Here is an 18,366-nt window from a genome sequence, read left to right as displayed (position 1 = left end):
CCTCTGGGAGCAGCCTGCCTCTAGGAGGCTGCTCATTATTTAGTATGAGCAGTAAGAGAGAAATTATCGCCTCTGGTGATGATGATGATGGAAATGACACGATGATTTAGAAAAAGAAAACAATGATGGCCGACATTTATTGAGTTCTTGCTATGAACTGCAGTTAAACGCAAATGCTTTTTGTGCATTAGCTCATTTCACAATGTCCAAGAGAAAAAAGGAAAGGAAAAGCAAACAAACAAAAAAAACAGACGTGCTACTAAATCACATTCTTATAATATCTCACCTAGAACAACCTGCAAACTAGTCTCTTTAGGCTTGTCCTGTTCAAATGGATCCTCCAACCTATCGAAGTGACTTATTTAAGACAGAAATCTGACCACATCCTTCCTCTAACCTTTTAACCAGCTGTCTGTTGCCTACCAGGCAAAATCCAGGGCCCTTAGTATGGCTTTTAAGGAGAGCCTTTCAGAACGGAGCCCCTACTGCCTCTGCAGCCTAAGCTTTTATCACACCTGACTACCTTCTGGCCAAACCCCACTCTGTTATGACTCGGTTAAGGAAAGACCAAAAACTGAGCAACTTCGTTCAGACTGTGTTTCTTCCTGGGAAGCTTCATGCTCACCCACTTGTTCAACTGCATTATAAATATGCTACACTGTGAGCTTCTGTGGGTAGAGTCTCAGGGTTTACCAGAGTGCTTGGCACAGTCTAAGTGCTCAGTACGTATTTCCAAATGAATGGCTAAATGAATAAATGAATGAATACATCTCATATAACTAGATGCAAAGTACATAGATATATACAGCCGATGGAGCTGAGTACCTTTTATAAGGCTTGAGGATGGGGGCAAAAAATAGCACTCATTTCTCAACCAAGTTTGAAAACCATGAAAAGATAGACGTGGAAGTCTGGCAGAAGGAGATAAAAAAGTCAACTTCATTACTATAAAGCTGAGAAAGGAGAGTATGGCTTAGGTGCAGTGCAACAGAGGACTTCCTAAAGCTGCATTCCAAAATTAGGTAGAGTAACCACCATTCACAGTGCACCTCCCCACAGGGGGCTGCCAGACCACAAAGGAGCTCAGCCGCTATAGCTCCTGAGGTCAGCTAGCTCCCAACTACACAGAACCAGTGGAGTTCCCAAATGCTCCCATGGGAGAGTTGCCTCTTCTCTTCTGGGGCAGAGTGAGCCAACTGGGAGAGAAAGGTCAAGAGAGTTATAGCAACTGAAGTCCAACTGCTTTATAAACACAGGGGCAGCTGAAGTTGCCCTGCCCCAGCCCCAATATCCTCCTGTGCACTGATTGATTTAGATGCTGGTAATGCTTCCCACCAGTAACAGGGAAACCGGATCACAGTTACTCCCAGTCTCTCTGTCAATGGATCATCTTTTGATTTCCCCTCTCTAATTTCCCTTGCTCAGGTAATCTATGAACACATATTGAATGACATACTTAATAAACATTTTATCAACATTTTTAAATAGCTTTGACTTCTAAAAGACTGTGGCCAGGCGCGGTGGTTCACGCCTGTAATCCCAGCACTTTGGGAGATCGAGGTTGGCAGATCGCTCGAGACCAGACAGACAACACAGGGAGACCCTGTCCCTACAAAAACTAGCTGGGCGTGGTGGCATGCACTGGTAGTTCCAGTTGCTCAGGAGGTGAATGTGGAAGAATCATTTGAGCCCTGGAGGCAGAGGATGCAGTGAGCCAAGATTGCGCACAGCACTCCAGCCTGGGCGACAGAGTGAGATCTGTCTCAAAAACAAAACAAACAAACAAACAAACAAAAAGATTATACCTTCCACTTGACTCAATTTAATGAAACCTAGAAAACCTCTCTTGAGTCCCTGCCAAATGCCACACACTGTGTAGCATAAATATTAAGACATCACAGTGGTCCTCTGGTTTTAGCCAACCAGCCAAACCTACTGAATCTTTTCTCCTAGAGGAAAGGAAATATAGATGCTTCTAGATCAAAAGGAACACATATAAATGTTTACAACGTTTTTTCTAATGTCCAAATGTTTTTCTGAGTAGCTGAGTGACTGTTCACCCAGGGTTTTAGACATTTCCCTTCTCCTATCGACAGCTTTAACTAGAGCCAACACACTAAAATTCTAAAAAGTCATGGAAACCTCTGAAGGGCCACTTATCTTCCCACATCTCTCCCATATTGCCCCATCTCACAAAGGTATGCAATTAGTAAAGAGAAGAACTGGGTGAAAGGGTTGGAAGGATTGTTCAAATCCACCACTATGACTGAAAAACAACTCCAACTAGCCAATGGATTGTTTCTCCTCCCTAAAGGAAGGTATCATGTTCACTCAACTCTCCCGTCTGGATTCCTGGTTCTTCCATTATTCTTTTGTTTAAAAAGAAAAAAATCCTAACATCTGATTTTTTTTTTTTTTTTTTTTTTTTTTTTTGAGGCAGAGTCTTGCTCTGTTACCAGACTGGAGTGCAGTGGTGTGATCTTGGCTCACTGCAACCTCTGCCTCCCGGGTTCAAGCGATTCTCCTTCTTCAGCCTTCCGAGTAGCTTGGATTATAGGCACATGCCACCATGCCCAGCTAATTTTTGTAGTTTTAGTAGAGACGGGGGTTTCACGATGTTGGCCAGGCTGGTCTCAAACTCCTGACCTGGTGATCAGCCTGCCTCGGCCTCCCAAAGTGCTGGGATTACAGGCATGAGCCACCACACCCGACCAACATTTGATATTTCTAAGAATTCTATTTTGTATATTATTTAACTAGGTTCTAGAAGACTACCCAGTTTTTCACTAGATCCTAAACTCACAATACTTTTTTTAAAATTTCACATCAACTTACATTTTCTTATCACCAAACCGACAGAACTATTAAAAAAAAAAAAACCATACACACACACACACACACACACACACACACACACACACACACACACAGTAAAACCAGGAATTAGATATGTATCTAATTCCTAAAGATTTAGATTCACAGTCTACTCTCAACTTCAACTTCTTAGCCAAGCCACTAAAGAGAAATTTGTAATTTTGTTTCTCCTATTCACTCACCAACTATATTAAATGATGCATATAAAGCTACTAAAATTTGGAGCAGGCCTCCACGTTCTCTGCATTGTGCCAGAAAAACAGCTTCTACTCTTTCCTCCAGCTTCCAGGCCTCTATCCGGATTAGTGGCAGAAGCACAAAGTAATTTCTAAAGGTATTTCCATTTTCACTTTGCAATTGCTTGGAAGCATATATTGCTTAATAAGCAGGGAAACTGAGGCTGGTATTTCTGCTTAGAAAGACACGAGATTGACAAAATTAAAGCAATCTGAAATTCTTTGTCTTACAAGCAACATCTTTCTATTAATTTATGAGATATATGGCTTGATAACAGTGATTTTAAAAAAAGAATATATGTAGCTTCATGGGTATGTATAAATCTTTTGTTCTGAAATACCATGAATAAGGAACATGGCAAAAAAAGGCAACACATCCCAGAGTCTAAGCATATCATTGTCAGCATGACAGGCAGGGGGATCTTAGGGGACTCATATTTCCACATTTTATTTTCTAGAAAGAAAGAAAGAAAAGAAAGAGAGAGAGAGAGAGACAGAAAAGAAAAGAAAAGGAAAAAGAAAAGAGAAAAGAAGGAAGAAAGAAAGGCTTGAGTCATGACACTTTTTAAAAATCCCTACCTATACCTAATCAGAATCTACAGGAGATAGGATAAATAAAAGAAAATTGTAGATAATAGAATCATAAATATTTTAGGGACTTTTGCAAATCACTTTGCATATGCATTTTTAAAATGTCAAATGTATTGTTTATACTTATACAATATGTATTAAATATTGAAAAGGATTTAGAAAGAGACTTTCATGTATTAAAAAAATTCATCATTGGGCTTTGAAGATAATGTTTATTTAATAAAAACACCCAAGTTTTTCTTTGCCCAAAGCATTTTAAAGTAATGAAGAGAAAGTGGGTCTTCCCATGAGCACATTTGTAGGGACAGTAAGCTAGAAGGGGGGAGTTTGCAAAATATTTCTTAGAGTCATCAATTTAAACCCATCTGGAGAAGCAATCAGTAATTCTATAATAAAACACTGGCTCTACAACATACCACTATAATACCCCATGTGGGATCCATTTTTTGTAACGTACTTACATACATAGTATTGTTCAAGACCAAATTTGAATACATGCTAATTGTTTCACACGAGAAGAGGCAGACAGGGATATCTGTCTGTATCTATCTAAACAGATAGATTATATAAATTATAGTCACAGGTATGGGTGATATAGATACGAATGCAGATATAGATACATACCAACTTAAAAATGTAAATAAGTTTAAGGTGGGAATAGACAAATTAATAAAGATTAATTTCATAAGTAGGATGTTGTACTACCTTCCGACTCTCCTATTATGTTGAATCCAGGGTAAATTATTGGTCAGTCAGACAGATGTCCTAAGCTAGCTTTTCGGGTGAACAAGGCTGTGTCAGAGAGAGTTACTCCCTCCAATCCTGGGATCCAGCAACAGTAAAAATGATCTGCGGTGCTGCTTCCCATGACACTGGCTCATGAGTTTTGCCTTTGACCCTTTAGTCTTAGCTGCAAGCTCTATTCATACCGACCACATCTTGTCTGAGCCCTACAAAAACCACAACCTGGAAGGCCTGCCCAGATACACCCTTGACTGCTGCCAACGACTACCACAACTCTAACCACAATCCAACCCTTTGGTACAGCACCACTTCATACCAAATACAAGTTGATCTACGTCTCTTTTTGTCTTTCTACAAGTTAATCTATATCTAATCAGTTTCAAAGTAAATCTTGTAAGACCACTCCACTCCCACATCCTTCCATCCCCATTTCCCAGAGGAAAACAGCATTAATCTTAGTGTTGTTCTTTTCTAACACTTAGGCTTTTTCCTGCTGTTAACAAAAATCAGATGGCATTTTATATATGTATATATAGTCATCTGATTTATATATATGTATATATAGTCATCTGATTTATATATGTATAGTTAACTGATTTATATATGTATATGTATATTCATCTGATTTCTATATATGCATATATATTCATCTGATTTATATATATGTGTATATATACACACACACATATAGCTTTACAACTTGCTCTTTTCACTTACAAGTTATCATTCAGGTCAGTTTATATAGATTTACCTCATTCTCATATTATTTGATTGTATGAACATATCATAGTCTACCTAACCATGACCCTACTGATGGTAATACAGGTTTCAACACTGTGTTATCACAAACAAAGATGCAGCAAATATCTCTGACATATAACTTTAAGTACTGTTGCCCTCATTTCTTTATAAGACAGTTTTTTAGAAGTGAAATTGTTGAATCATAGGGGATCCTTTAAATAAATGCTGTCAAATTATTAAGACCAATTTTAGACTTCGCTTTCCTTATCTTAACTTTTTCCTTGGTAGATTCAAACCCAGTCAATCAAAGTCTATGGAAATTTCCTTTGTAATATCATCCTGCCATTTATTCCTGACCTGATATCCCCTTGGCTATATTTTTAAGCCTTTTTTATACCCTAACATTCTTAGACACTGACTTTAGCTTCGGAGCTGGTTTTAGATATCCTTTCTACACATTATTGCCATAGTAATCTTCTCAAACCTTGCCTTATGCATATCACAGCTTTGTAATTTTCCATGGGTCCCTAATGCCTAAAAAATGAACCTTAACTATGCATTCAAGATCCCTCACAATCAGACTACAATCTTTTCTCATCTTGTCCTAAAATTTAAGAGAGAATGAGAGACAGAGACTTACCATGATCCTCACATTCTTAGGCACTTGCACATGCCTTAAATATTTAATCCTTACATCAGTTTCAGAGTTTTATGATATTTTTATTATATAGAAACTGATGGGTTGGGGAAGAAATTTGCTTCCCATCACACAGCTGTAGCATCTAGAGTTGCGGTTTGTATAGTATATCTGACTGTTAAGGTCATGTACTTAACTATCACACCATATTTCAACTCGATTTGGTAAATATTTATTCAACATATACTACATGTGAAGTACTTTATTAAGTGCTACAGATGATTAAGAATGTGAAACGATGGCACACAATTGACACTTAATAATGGTGCCTGCTTCCCCAGCAGCAGCTCTTTCCAGGTAGCTATACTTTATGCCATGTGACTCTGCCCCTGTCAATAGCTGGTGAAAATAAAGGTAGGCACCTGTTCTCATTGTCGATTGCAGTGTAACAGACACCCCACAACTCAGCGGCTTAAAACAATGACGATATTTATGCTGCTCCAACTCTGCAATTTAGCTAAGGCTCAGAGAGAACATCTTGTCTCTGCTTCACTCAGCATCAGCTGGGGACATGAAAAGGAAAGGACTAGGAATCATCTGAAACCTTACTCACTTGTCTGGAGGTTAGTACTTGCTGTCAGCTGGGTCCTCAGCAGGGGCTGTCACCAGGAACACCTCACATAGTGACCCTAGGTAGTCTTTCCTCTTCCTCATGACTCAGGACCTAGGTTCCAAGGGCCAGCTTCTCTGAAGGGCCAGGAAGAAGGTGTTTACCTTTTAGAACTTAGCCTTGAAAAGCACATAGCATAGCATCACCTCCACTAGTATTTACAGGCCCATCGAGATCCAAGGGGAGAAATGTAGACCCCACCTCATGATGGAGGGCTGCCAATGTCACATGGTGGGATGAGCCAGTGGGGTCATTTTTGGAATACAATCTGCCACAGCACCTACAGACATGCCAATGACCTTTCAGAGAAAGATAATCCAACAACCAAATTCTTTTTCAAGTGATATGACTTAAGAACAATTGACAGAATAAAACAGCTGCTGGAGAGACTAATCTGAAAGGACAAATTGCAGAAAGAGAAGAAAGTGGCCATGATGAAGCATGTGTTCACTGAAGTTATGAGCCAAATGGAAGTCAGGAATAAGAAGCCCTGATTCACCTTTAAGTCCCCAACAGAGCACAGTGTCAAATGCATGGTACGTGCTCACAGTTGTCATATGAAGAAATTCATGAATGCTGGAAAGAGGGAAAACAAAAGGAAAGGTAAGTTTGGAAAGGGAAGATGAGATTCTACAGAGATACGTTAAGTTTGAGAATCCAGTTGTAGCTCCTCCCTGACGTGTCTAACAAGCAATTAGGGAAGCAGATCTGTAGCTCAGACGAGAGAGCAAGCGTTAGGGACAGGGCTTAGGAAGCCATGAACAAGGGAAGCTTTGGCTTTGAATGAGATTACCAAATAATCTTGTATTAGTCCATTTTCACATGCTATAAAGAACAACCGGAGCCTGGGCAATGTATAAAGGAAAAAGATTTAATTGACTCACAGTTCCACATGGCCAAGGAGGCCTCAGGGACTCTACAATCAAGGCAGAAGGTGAAGGGGAAGCAAGGCATGTCTTACATGGCGACAGGAGGTGAGGGGGACTGCCAAACACTTTTAAACCATCAGACCTCATGAAAACTTACTCACTATCAGGAGCACAGCATGAGGGAACCACCCCCGTGATCCAATCACCTCCCACCAGGTCCCTCCCTTGACACACGGAGATGACAATTCGAGATGAGATTTGGGTGGGACACAGAGCCAAACCATATCAAATCTACATTATTCAGGTGGAATAATGAAGTGGTTAACATTATAGGCTTTGAATCTGAGAACCTGGATTTAGTGTCTATAATACCTGCTTCACCACTCACTGTGAGTTTTCTTAGGTTTAGTTGTTTAATATCTCCGTACCTCAGTATCCTGTCATAACACTGTTATAGTAATGAAACTACCTCAGCGGGCTGTGTGTGAAGGGGTATAATGCCTGCAAAGTGCTTAGAACACAGTCTGCATAGAGTAAGAAATCAGTGCACATTGGTTATCTAACTGTTATCAGTTTTTTAAAAATATCTAAAGTTTAGGAACGAACAGAGGAAGAGCCAGAGAATACCGGCAGGAAGTTCTTATGCAACCTTGTACAATATTCCTTATAAAAGTTTGAAGTTACATTCATTCCTGAGTTGCCTAACATCAAACAGTTGTTGATCTATTAATAAAGAAGGGGTGGCATGGAGAAGAGTGTGTTCTATATCAATCTCTCTCAAAGTCGTGTTCTTTGGGGTGCATAGTAATTTGTGTTGTGCCAAAAAAAAGAAAGTGTGTGCTGTACTCAAATAAATTTGAGAAATGCTGGATTAAACAAAATTAAGTAGATGTTTCCTCAGAGCCTATACTAAATGCATATACTAATATGTCCCATGGCTTGCTAAGGAGGGGCTATAGAATGTATAATTTTCAAAACTCCTCTTAGTTTTTTATGGGATCATTCTGTTAAACTGACATTCTGTGGGACACAATTTCTCAAAGCTAATCAAGGTTAGTGTTAAGCTTACTACAGAAGATTGTTTTGGGAAACTTCTTCAAAACACATATTACTGAACCTGGTCGAGCACGGTGGTTCACACCTGTAATTTCAGGACTTTGGAAGGCCAAGGCAGGTGGATAACTTGAAGCCAGGAGTTTGAGACCAGCCTGGTCAACATGGCGAAATCTCGTCTCTACTACAAATACAAAAATTAGCCGGGCGTGGTGATGCACACCTGTAATCTCAGCTACTTGGGAAGCTGTGGCATGAGAATCACTTGAACCTGGGAGGTGGAGGTTGCAGTAAGCTGAGATCATCCCACTGCACTCCAGCCTGGGTGACAGAGGGAGACTCTGTCTCAAAAATAACAACAACAACAACAACAACAAAAACACATATTACTGAACCTACCAACACAGATTCTGATTCAGAAAGTCTGGAGTGAGGTTAAGGTACCTGTACTTTTATTTTTATTTATGTATTTGTTTGCATGTTTGTTTTAGAGACAGGGTCTCGCTATATTGCCCAGGCTGGTTGCAAACTCCTGGGCTCAAGCAATCTTCCCACCTTTACCTCCTGAGAAGCTGGGACTGTAGGCACCTGCCACCACTCCTAGCCAGGAACCGGTATGTTTAAAAAGTTCCTCAGTATGCTCTTGCCTCTGGCAACCCAGAAGAGGAATTTGACCCTGCCCATGATCCCTCTTTCCCTTTCCAAGCTGTTCTCAGGAAAGCAGCTCTACAAGAATGATAGCAAATCCAATAATATATCTTGGTTGATTTCCCAGAAATTCATCAAACACGCACAGCATGGAAGTTACTTATATACCTATTATACTTTCAGAACCCTTCAGACAGTCAACGTGGATGAAGGCTAATAATTTGATTACCATAAAAATATAACTAGGAAAAAATAGTTGTAGGCTTTACATATAAAGAAATTTGAACTACAGCCCCATAGAATTAGTGACAATCTGAATTTCCAACGGAACTTTGAGGCTGAGTCAGTTTAGAATATTTTTTAAAACTTGCTTAGAATTAATATCTAACAAAATGAGGATAGTTGTGTTTTCTGTATTACCTGTTTAAAATTTAATGTAAGAATAGACTCTGAGATTTTCTTGAAGCGCAGTTAGTGCTGAGCGTATACTGACCTAAGAACAGATATATTTCTAAATCTAATTTAGGAGAACCATTTTGGAAATAAGACAATTTTTTCTTGTGAACATTCTATCTAGGAAGAATTCAGCAGAATGAATATTCATCATTTAACATATTCCTATTTTTATAGTCTGCTTCAAAACTTTTATAGTAAAAATAAGATAAAAGTATAGCATCACTTCCAGATTTCTCTACACACTCAAGCAATTTTTCATTTTATATGTCAGGCAGGATGGGTTTTGATTGTGGTCACCCTCTTTGTCTCTTCCATTACCCCTGATACTGAGAGGGTGGGAGTGAGGATAAATTAGCATATGAGAGGCCACCCACACTGAGCTCTTCCAGACTGAAACAAACAAACAAACAAACAAAAACATTAAAGAGTCAGAAAAACAAAATGTAACACATGTTCCTAGATTGGATCCTATAAAGAATATTATTGGGATAATTAACTAACTTGAATGGAGTTTGTGAATTTAATGTTAGTATCAATGACAATTTCCTGATTTTGATTCTCGTGTATTGGTTATCTGAAAAATGCCCTTATTTGAAGGGTTACACATTATGCAAGAGTGATGGGCTCTCTGTTCACAATTTACTATCAAGCAGTTCCAGAAAAAAATGCTCTTTGTGCTATTTTGCAGCTTTTGACATCTGAAGTTATTTTAAAATTAACATTATCTTTAGCATTTTAAAAAGATAAAATTGATTTTATGGCCTGTGAGTTTATCATTGATTTTCTCAGGTTCTCTGGGAAAACTGTATCATCTGCAAATAGTTTTATTTCTTCTTTTCCATTTCCTATGAATTGATTTTTTTTCTTTTTTAATTTGTGTTGGTTATAATCTCTAGGAAAAAAAAATTCAATAGATGCAGAGAGTAAGCATCCTTACCTTTTTCTAATCTCAGTGGAAATACCTCGAGTATTTTCTGATTAAACATAACACTGGGTTTAGGACCGAGGTATAGAAAAATATGCATCATCATTTCTTGGCCTTACGGCTAAGATCAAGTGTAGAAAATATGCCTCAATTTCTATTTTCTTGAGTGTTTTTATCAGGCATAGGCATTGAGTTTTGTTAAAAGCCCCCCGCTTTTTTTTTTTTTTCTTGTCAAGTGTGGTGGCTCATGCCTGTAATTCCAGCACTTTGGGAGGCTGAGGCAGGAAAATTGCTTGAGACCAGGAGTTTAAGACCTACCTAGGCAACATAGTGAGGCCCCGTTTCTAAAAAATCAAAATAAAAATATTAGCCAGATAGAGTGGCACATGCCTGTAGTCCTACCTGCTTGGAAGACTGACGCAGAAGAATGCTTGAGCCCAGGAGGTTGAGGCTGCAGTGAGCTATGACTACATCACTGCATTCCAGTCTGAGTGACAGTGAGACCCTGTCTCCAAAAAAATGTGTTTAATAAAATAAAATTAAAAGAATTTTAAAAAGCTTTTTCCCCATCTGAGGATAATATATGATTATTCTTCTTATATCTACTAATATAGTATTTAAATTAATAGATTTCCTCATATTGAATCATCTTTGCATTCCAGAAATAAATCCTACTTGGTCATGGTATATTTTATTAATATGGTGTTGGATTCTGTTTTCTAATATTTACTCTAGCATTTTTGCATTGATATTGGATAATTGCTTGTAATCTTATTTACACATTAGAATCATTTTCCTCCATACCATTTTTAGGAGAACAGTTTCCATGAAAGGGAGCTTGGTGATAACAGAAGGGATAAAGAGACAATCTAATGCAGAAATAGAAAGACCTGACTTAGGGCCACATAGATTAAGGGGAGGTTGCTGACCCCTCCCTTACTGACTAGGTGACCTTAGAGAAGGTGTTCCTCCTCTTCTGCCCTCAATTTTCTTGTCTATCAATTAGAAGAACCTACCTTAAAAGACTGTGTGAGAATAAAATGACAAGATGTCGGTACAGATTTCAGTACAATGCCTGACACACTGTAAGCCCACGCAAACACTGGTATACTGCATTTTATTAGAAAGAACGATTTTTCTTCTACTGCTTCTCACATTATAATAATGTGGCATAAAGACATAAGTGGACAGATATCTCATAGTTTCATCAGGAGGCAGATAGTCTCCAATACCATTTTGTCATGATTACCAGGCCACAGAGGAGTTTAGGCAACTAACCTAGGGAGCTAGGTTTGTATTTTTTCTCTTCTTTTGTAGTTACTCCATTCCAGACTAGAAGTTTGAATTTATAATTTTATTTAATTAATTTTATTTATTTATTTTTGAGACGGAGTCTCACTCTGTCGCCCAGGCTGCAGTGCAGTGGCGTGATCTTGGTTCACTGCAACCTCTGCCTCCCAGGTTAAAGCGATTCTCCTGCCTCGCCTCCTGAGTAGCTGGGACTACAAGAGCCCGCCACCGCGCCCGGCTAATTTTTAGCTGTATTTTTGGTAGAGATGGGGTTCGAATTTAAACGGTGAGCTTTTCATGGTTATTAAGTAGGAGTAGGAGGAGGGAGGAACTGTAAAGGAATGAAAAAGGAAGAGAAAACTTCTTGAACCCCTCCTACATGCCAGGAACTAATTTAGATATATCTGCAGTTATACGTGAGGAAAGCTGGAAGGTTGCATCAGGGTTATAGAACTCAAGAACCACCTTGACAGGTGAATGGGTATGGGCATTGTCTCTCTATCCAACAGTTGAGGTCAACTTTTGTTCTTTTCTTCTCACTCATAACCTCTTCAAATAGAATAAAGAGATGCATTTTCTCTGGGTTAGGCTCTCAGTTACTCTAGCTCTAAGTGCTCTGAACACCAGGAAATCACTCTGTACAGGGTGTCAGCTGGGCTTCTAGGACCCCTGCGTGTGGAGGAGTTAAGGAGAGTAACCATTTATCAATACATTTATCCACAACATTTTTATTATGAATGTGTTTATTCTGCAACTCTTTATTAAGACTGCAGAGATGGAAATGCTATCTATCACTGTAAGACTGATAGACCTAGAGCATTGTAGGAATGTCCTGGAAAAAGAAATTGGCCTGAAGATGTTGGCATTTGTGCGGAACCTAGAAAGTCGGAGTTAGAAAGCAAAGCAAAGCTTGTGGGAGACAGCACAGTACATGTATTCAGGAACAGACTCGCACATATCTAGGTCTGCATTTTGTCTTCCTATCTTTCTTACTATTGACTTTGGACAAGTTCTTTATTTTTCTGAGCTTTAATTGTATTTCTGTAAATTTAGGGAAAAGTACCTTATATATGGGGTTATAGTGAACGTTAAAGGAGATAACGTAGGTAAAACATTTAGCACAGTGCCTGACTTATAATCGCTCAAATATAATGGCCATTATTATTATCTGGTCTTTAGTAGTATTCAGTTCTTGCCTCTGTCAACAATCTTTTCCTTAGACTTTAAGCTTCTGCTTCTTTTTATTTAAAGACTATTTTTTGGTTCACAGCAAAATTGAGATGAAGGTACAGAGATTTCTCATATACCCCCATCCTCACACAAACATGGCCTCTTCCCTTATTAACATCCCCAAGGGTAGTATGTGTGTTACAACTGGTAAACCGGTGAACTTATATTGATGCATTGCCATCACACAAAATCCATAGTTTACATTAGGGTTCACTCTTGGTATTGTACATTCTATAGGTTTAGACATATATAATAACCAATATCCACTATTACAGTATCTTACAGAGTATTTTCACTGCCTAAAAATCTTCTGTGAAGCTTCTTTTTTTAAAAAAAAAAAAAACAGCTTTTATTGAGATATAATTCACATACCATATAATTCACCTATTTAAAGTTTACAATTCAATGGTTTTTAATATATTCAAAGAGTCATCCATAATCTAATTTTAGAATATTTTCCTCACTCTCAAAAGAAAATCCACATCCATTAGCAGCACTCTCTATTCCTCTTTCATCTCTTCCCTACATCCACTTCTAGGTAACCACAAATCTATTTTCTGTCTCTATAGATTTACCTATTCTGAACAGTTCATATAAATGTAATCATGTAATATGTGATCTTTTGTGACTAGCTTCTTTCATTTAGCATGTTTTCAAAGTTCATCCATGTTGAAGCATTGTGTCAGTACTTTGTTCCTTTGTATTGCTGAATGACATTCCATCGTATAGACATATCACACTTTATCCATTCACTTTTGAAAGACATCTGAGTTGTTTCCATTTTTTGCTATTACAAATAATGACACCATGAACATTTACATACGAGTTTCTGTGAGAACATATGTTTTCTTTCTTTTTTTTTTTTTTTGAGATGGAGTCTCCCTGTGTCTCCCAGGCTGGAGTGCAGTGGCGTGATCTCGGCTCACTGCAAGCTCCGCCTCCCGGGTTCACGCCATTCTCCCGCCTCAGCCTCCCAAGTAGCTGGGACTACAGGCACCCGCCACCACGCCCGGCTAGTTGTTTTTTTTTTTTTTTTTTTTTTTTGTATTTTTTTAGTAGAGACGGCGTTTCACCATGTTAGCCAGGATAGTCTCGATCTCCTGACCTCGTGATCCACCCGCCTCGGCCTCCCAAAGTGCTGGGATTACAGGCTTGAGCCACCGCGCCCAGCCTTCTTTGGGGTATATACATAGGAGTGGAATTTCTGGATATTATGACAGCCTGTCAATCTTTAGAGGAACTGGCAGATTGTGAGCCAAAGAGGCATTTTGTGTTTCCACAAACACCCTATGAGTGCTCCAGTTTCTCCATTCTCTCCAATACTTGTTACAATCTGTCTTTTTTATTATAGCCATCCTAGTGGGTATGAAATGGTATCATATTGTGGTATTGATGTGCCTTTCCCAAATGGCTAAAGATGTTCGGCATATCTCCTTTGGAGCAATGTCTAAAATCCTTTGGGTATTTTGATTTTTTTATTAGACAGCGTCTCGCTCTGTTGCCGAGTCTGGAGCTCAGTAGCATGATCATACCTCACTGCAGCTCCTGACTCCTGGGCTCAAGCCATCCTCCTGCCTCAGCCTCCAAGTAGCTGGGAACACAGACACATGGCACCATCCCTGGCTAATTTTTTAAAATCTTTGGTAGAGACAGGATCTCTCTATGTTGCCCAAGCTGGTCTCGAAATCCTGGGCTCAAGTGATCCTCCTGCCTCAGCCTCCCAAAGTGTTGGGATTACAGGAGTGAGCCACCATACTTTGCCAAGTATTTTGAATTTTAAGAGTTTTACACATACTCTAGCTACAAGTCCCTTATCAGATATATAATTTACAAACATTTTCTTCTGCTCTGTGGGCTCTCATTTCACTCTTTTGATGGTATTGCTTATAACACAAAAGTTTTTAAAGCTTCTTTTAAGTATAACTTATGGAAGTTTATATTTCAGCAGTTATCTCCTAAATAATATTCATGCTGGTAGACTTTCAGTGGAAGACTTGGCCTTGTTCTTCATGGACAAAAATGTGGCCCTCAGTATGTAAAAATCCTCTAATTATAACCTTCCCGTCACATAGCTGTTGACCTACATTGGCATCTACCCTTACCTGCTTTCACTACCCATTCTCTTGAAATAAAAAGAGCTTATTCTGGTCAATACCAACACTCCAGCTGGGTTCTTGACCTCATCCTCTCTCTATTCTCCCAGGACATTCCTCTGTCACTTAATCTCTCTGTTTCCTAGATCTTTAACATCTCTCTCAGCCTGTGAGACAGTTTGCCTTACTCCTTCCCATTTTGGAAAAAAAAAAAAAAAAACTTGTCTTGATCTGCATCCTCCAACTATACATCTCTAGTCTTGTTCTCTACCCTGCACTTCACTTGGATGCCCTACAGATATATTTCAATTCAACACGTCCAGAATTAAATTCCCCTCCTCACCCCACATCCGTTCTACTTCCAGTATTTCCGTTTGTAGATAATGGCACCATCATCCATCACTTACCCAAATCAAACCCTCTCTCCCCTGTACCCACCTTCTAGAATCAATAAATCATGTTGGCTTGATGCGTTTTACCTCCCAGGTATATCATACAGTCTGCATCTCACTATTGTACATAAATGCCTTTAGTTTAGTTTCTTAGCATCTCTCCCCTGAATTATTGTATAGACCTCTAACTTATCTTTATTATTGTATAGACCTCTAACTTACCTTTCTACCTCCAATTCTGCCACCATTAAGGTTCATTCTCCTTAATATGCCAAGAGCAACATAAACAAAACCTGGTATGTTTTAGCATTTGAATAGGAGATGGTAATTGTCACCTCATTAGGTAATGTACATCACTGGTTATATGACTTTTGATAACTCATCTTCAGTCTCTGGCTCCTCATTTGTTAAATAAAAAAAAATGACAGCACTTAGTCTTAGAGACATTGTGAGAATCGAGTGGGACAATATTTGGCATACTAGGTGTACAACAAATGGGGGCCCTTACTTATATGACAGTGGGACCAGGTCATCTCCTGGGGCTCCCCTGTGTCTACAGAGAATATTAGATATGTCAGCTGCAGGAAGCCAGACTTAAAGTCAGGAACTCTTTGGGAAGCTCTTGAGAACAAGGACACTGGTTTCTTTCCCTATAACTTGGGATTTGTAAAAATTAGAAGAAATAATAAAGACAAAGTACCTAACAGGGTGGCTGGTAAATAATAAGCATGGGATGAAAAATAGAAAATAAGCAGCAACATGGCCAAGAAGAAATAACTATGCTAAGAAACTGGTTCCTCTTTTGGTTTAAGCATTGTCCATTACTCGTTTGCCAGAATTTGTCTATTCTAGACAAAAGTGTGCTTTTGTTGTTAGTGGTGCTGCTGGTGGTGAAGTTCTGTTGTTTTACAGGGAAGATAGCAGTGAAATAACAGGGTGATCCAAGACGTCTGTTTTTCAACTCTAGCAGCAGTTAGTTTTCCCGGATGTTCAAAATCTGTGTTCAACAGATGAAGTTCTATTGACCTTGAGTGTTCAGAGATCAGTTCAGCTTTCCAATCATGGTACCTCTTTTTTCTTGCTGTGTGCAGGCTGGCACTGATCTCAGTTTATCCTTTGAGATTCAGCAGAAGATCCCAATGGAGGAGGATGATACCCAGAGAGAGGTGCCCAAGGAAGATGGAGTTGGTGATGTGCAACATTTCGGTGAGAACTTTATTGTCAGAGGTTTTCAGTACCTATTTACAAGTTCTTACTCCATCATACATATTGAGAATGAGCTGGCATTTTCAAGTAAAAACCCAGGAGTCCAGCAATCACTGGGGAAGAAAGCCTGAGGTTGGCAATTCTTACCCAGAACTCTGGTCACCTGCTTGTTCACAGGTCACCATATCTTACTTCACTGAAGACATATACTGAGGTTTTATTTAAGCCAGATGCTGAAGGATGGGAAGACCCAAGCAGCTGGTGTGGAGGTCTTTCCCAGTGACTCATCAGTCACTCAGAAATCAAAGCCTGCACAAGAAAGGGTGGGATGGGATGCATAGAGAAAGACACCAAGCCTTTAGACTCTAGCAGAGCAGCTGATATTGACATCTCTAAGCAGGGAGGAGGCTCCAACACAACTACTCCCAATTCACAGGGTTTGCGGTTCTGGTTGAAATCTTTGCAAAGGTTTCCTCTGGCACTCAAACAGAATAAATAGGCTTATACAGTGTATATATTCCTCATTATTTTTTATTATGCCTCAGATGATCAAGTAACCAGACAGCTGAGGGATAAGCTTGGTTACCTAGTTTCAGCCAATCTCATTAGTATTTCCTTCTGACCAGCTGACCAGCTCTGTATTGCAAAGTCTTCTTGTGTTAAGGGAGGGCGATTCCAAACCAGATTTAATTTTTCATTTACTCATCGTGCTAAAGTTCTAGACACAAGAAGTTAAAATAGAAAAATCAGTGTTAGGGCTCTCCAGAGAAACAGAACCAATAGAACACACACACACACACACACACACACACACACACACAGAGAGAGAGAGAGAGAGAGAGAGAGAGAGAGAGAGAGAGACAAAGAGAGATTTTAAGGAATTATCTTACTAAGTTGCTCTATTGTGGGACTGGCTGGGAATTCTGCAATCAGTTGGGAATGTATATCTTGAGCAGACACGGAAAATAAAACAGAAACATTGCAATATGATGATGTGAAATACTTTGACATCTAACCAAAACCAGTCATGGAGTTGGAGAAAGCTTTCTGGAGAGGGTGATTTCTGAAGCAACTATTGCTCAGTGAATTGTGGTTATGAAGAAAGAGATAAATGAATGTGACTCATGTGAATAACTGCAGGCAGTTTACTGTGACTGGAACGCTCCCTCCTTGCAGGAAGAGGAGGAAGGAATTGGCAAGCTATTAGGTGGGGAAATAACCTGGAGAAACCAGGTGACATTTTTTGTTTGTTTGTTTATTTGTTTTCGTGCTAATCTGAAGATTCCAGATTTATTTTATCCTAAAGGCTTTGAGAAGTTATTGAAGAATTCTAAGCATTGGAGTGATGAGATTAGAGTTTTGGTAAAGACCAATTTATGTAATTATTTAACAAATATTTAATAGTGTCTGTCAGGTATGAAGTTCTGTTAGAGGCACTGGAAATATGACAATGAACAAGACAGAAAGATCCTGGTCCTCATACAGCTTAGAATTGTGTGCGGGAGATTAGGGGAAAAAAGATTAATAAAAGAACTTAAAATTTTAAGTACTGTTATTGAGGCTTGATTTAGGAGCTTATTACAATTCCAATATACTCCCATCCCATCTCACCTGGCCATCACATCCTGCTATAAGTGGAAGATTTAAATACTGAGTATTACTCAGCAACTGCCCTATACCCCATCCCATCTCATGGCCAAATGCACAGTCT

General features: G+C 39.1%; 1 protein-coding gene and 1 long non-coding RNA gene across 18 annotated transcripts in view; one reads left to right on the top strand and one right to left on the bottom strand.

The window, feature by feature from the left end:
- Positions 1 to 18,366, top strand: part of PHLDB2 (pleckstrin homology like domain family B member 2) — a 231,950-nt gene that overhangs the window by 87,774 nt on the left and 125,810 nt on the right. For 16 of the 17 annotated variants that reach the window (XM_074033496.1, XM_074033487.1, XM_074033489.1 and 13 more), the window contains one exon: positions 16,541 to 16,655. The exons of the other annotated variant lie outside the window; for it this stretch is intronic. In XM_074033496.1, coding sequence (XP_073889597.1) covers positions 16,589 to 16,655 — 67 coding nt within the window. In that variant the 5' untranslated portion in view covers positions 16,541 to 16,588. The remainder of the gene's footprint in view (positions 1 to 16,540; positions 16,656 to 18,366) is intronic. 17 annotated transcript variants of the gene reach the window in all.
- The window catches only part of LOC141409737 (uncharacterized), a 52,581-nt gene that overhangs the window by 20,727 nt on the left and 13,488 nt on the right, over positions 1 to 18,366 (bottom strand). The gene's annotated exons all lie outside the window — the stretch shown is intronic.

This window comes from Macaca fascicularis, chromosome 2 (assembly GCF_037993035.2).
Source record: "Macaca fascicularis isolate 582-1 chromosome 2, T2T-MFA8v1.1".
Lineage (NCBI taxonomy): Eukaryota > Metazoa > Chordata > Mammalia > Primates > Cercopithecidae > Macaca > Macaca fascicularis.
The sequence above is the reverse complement of the archived record's forward strand: the minus strand, read 5'-3'. Positions and strand labels throughout refer to the sequence as shown.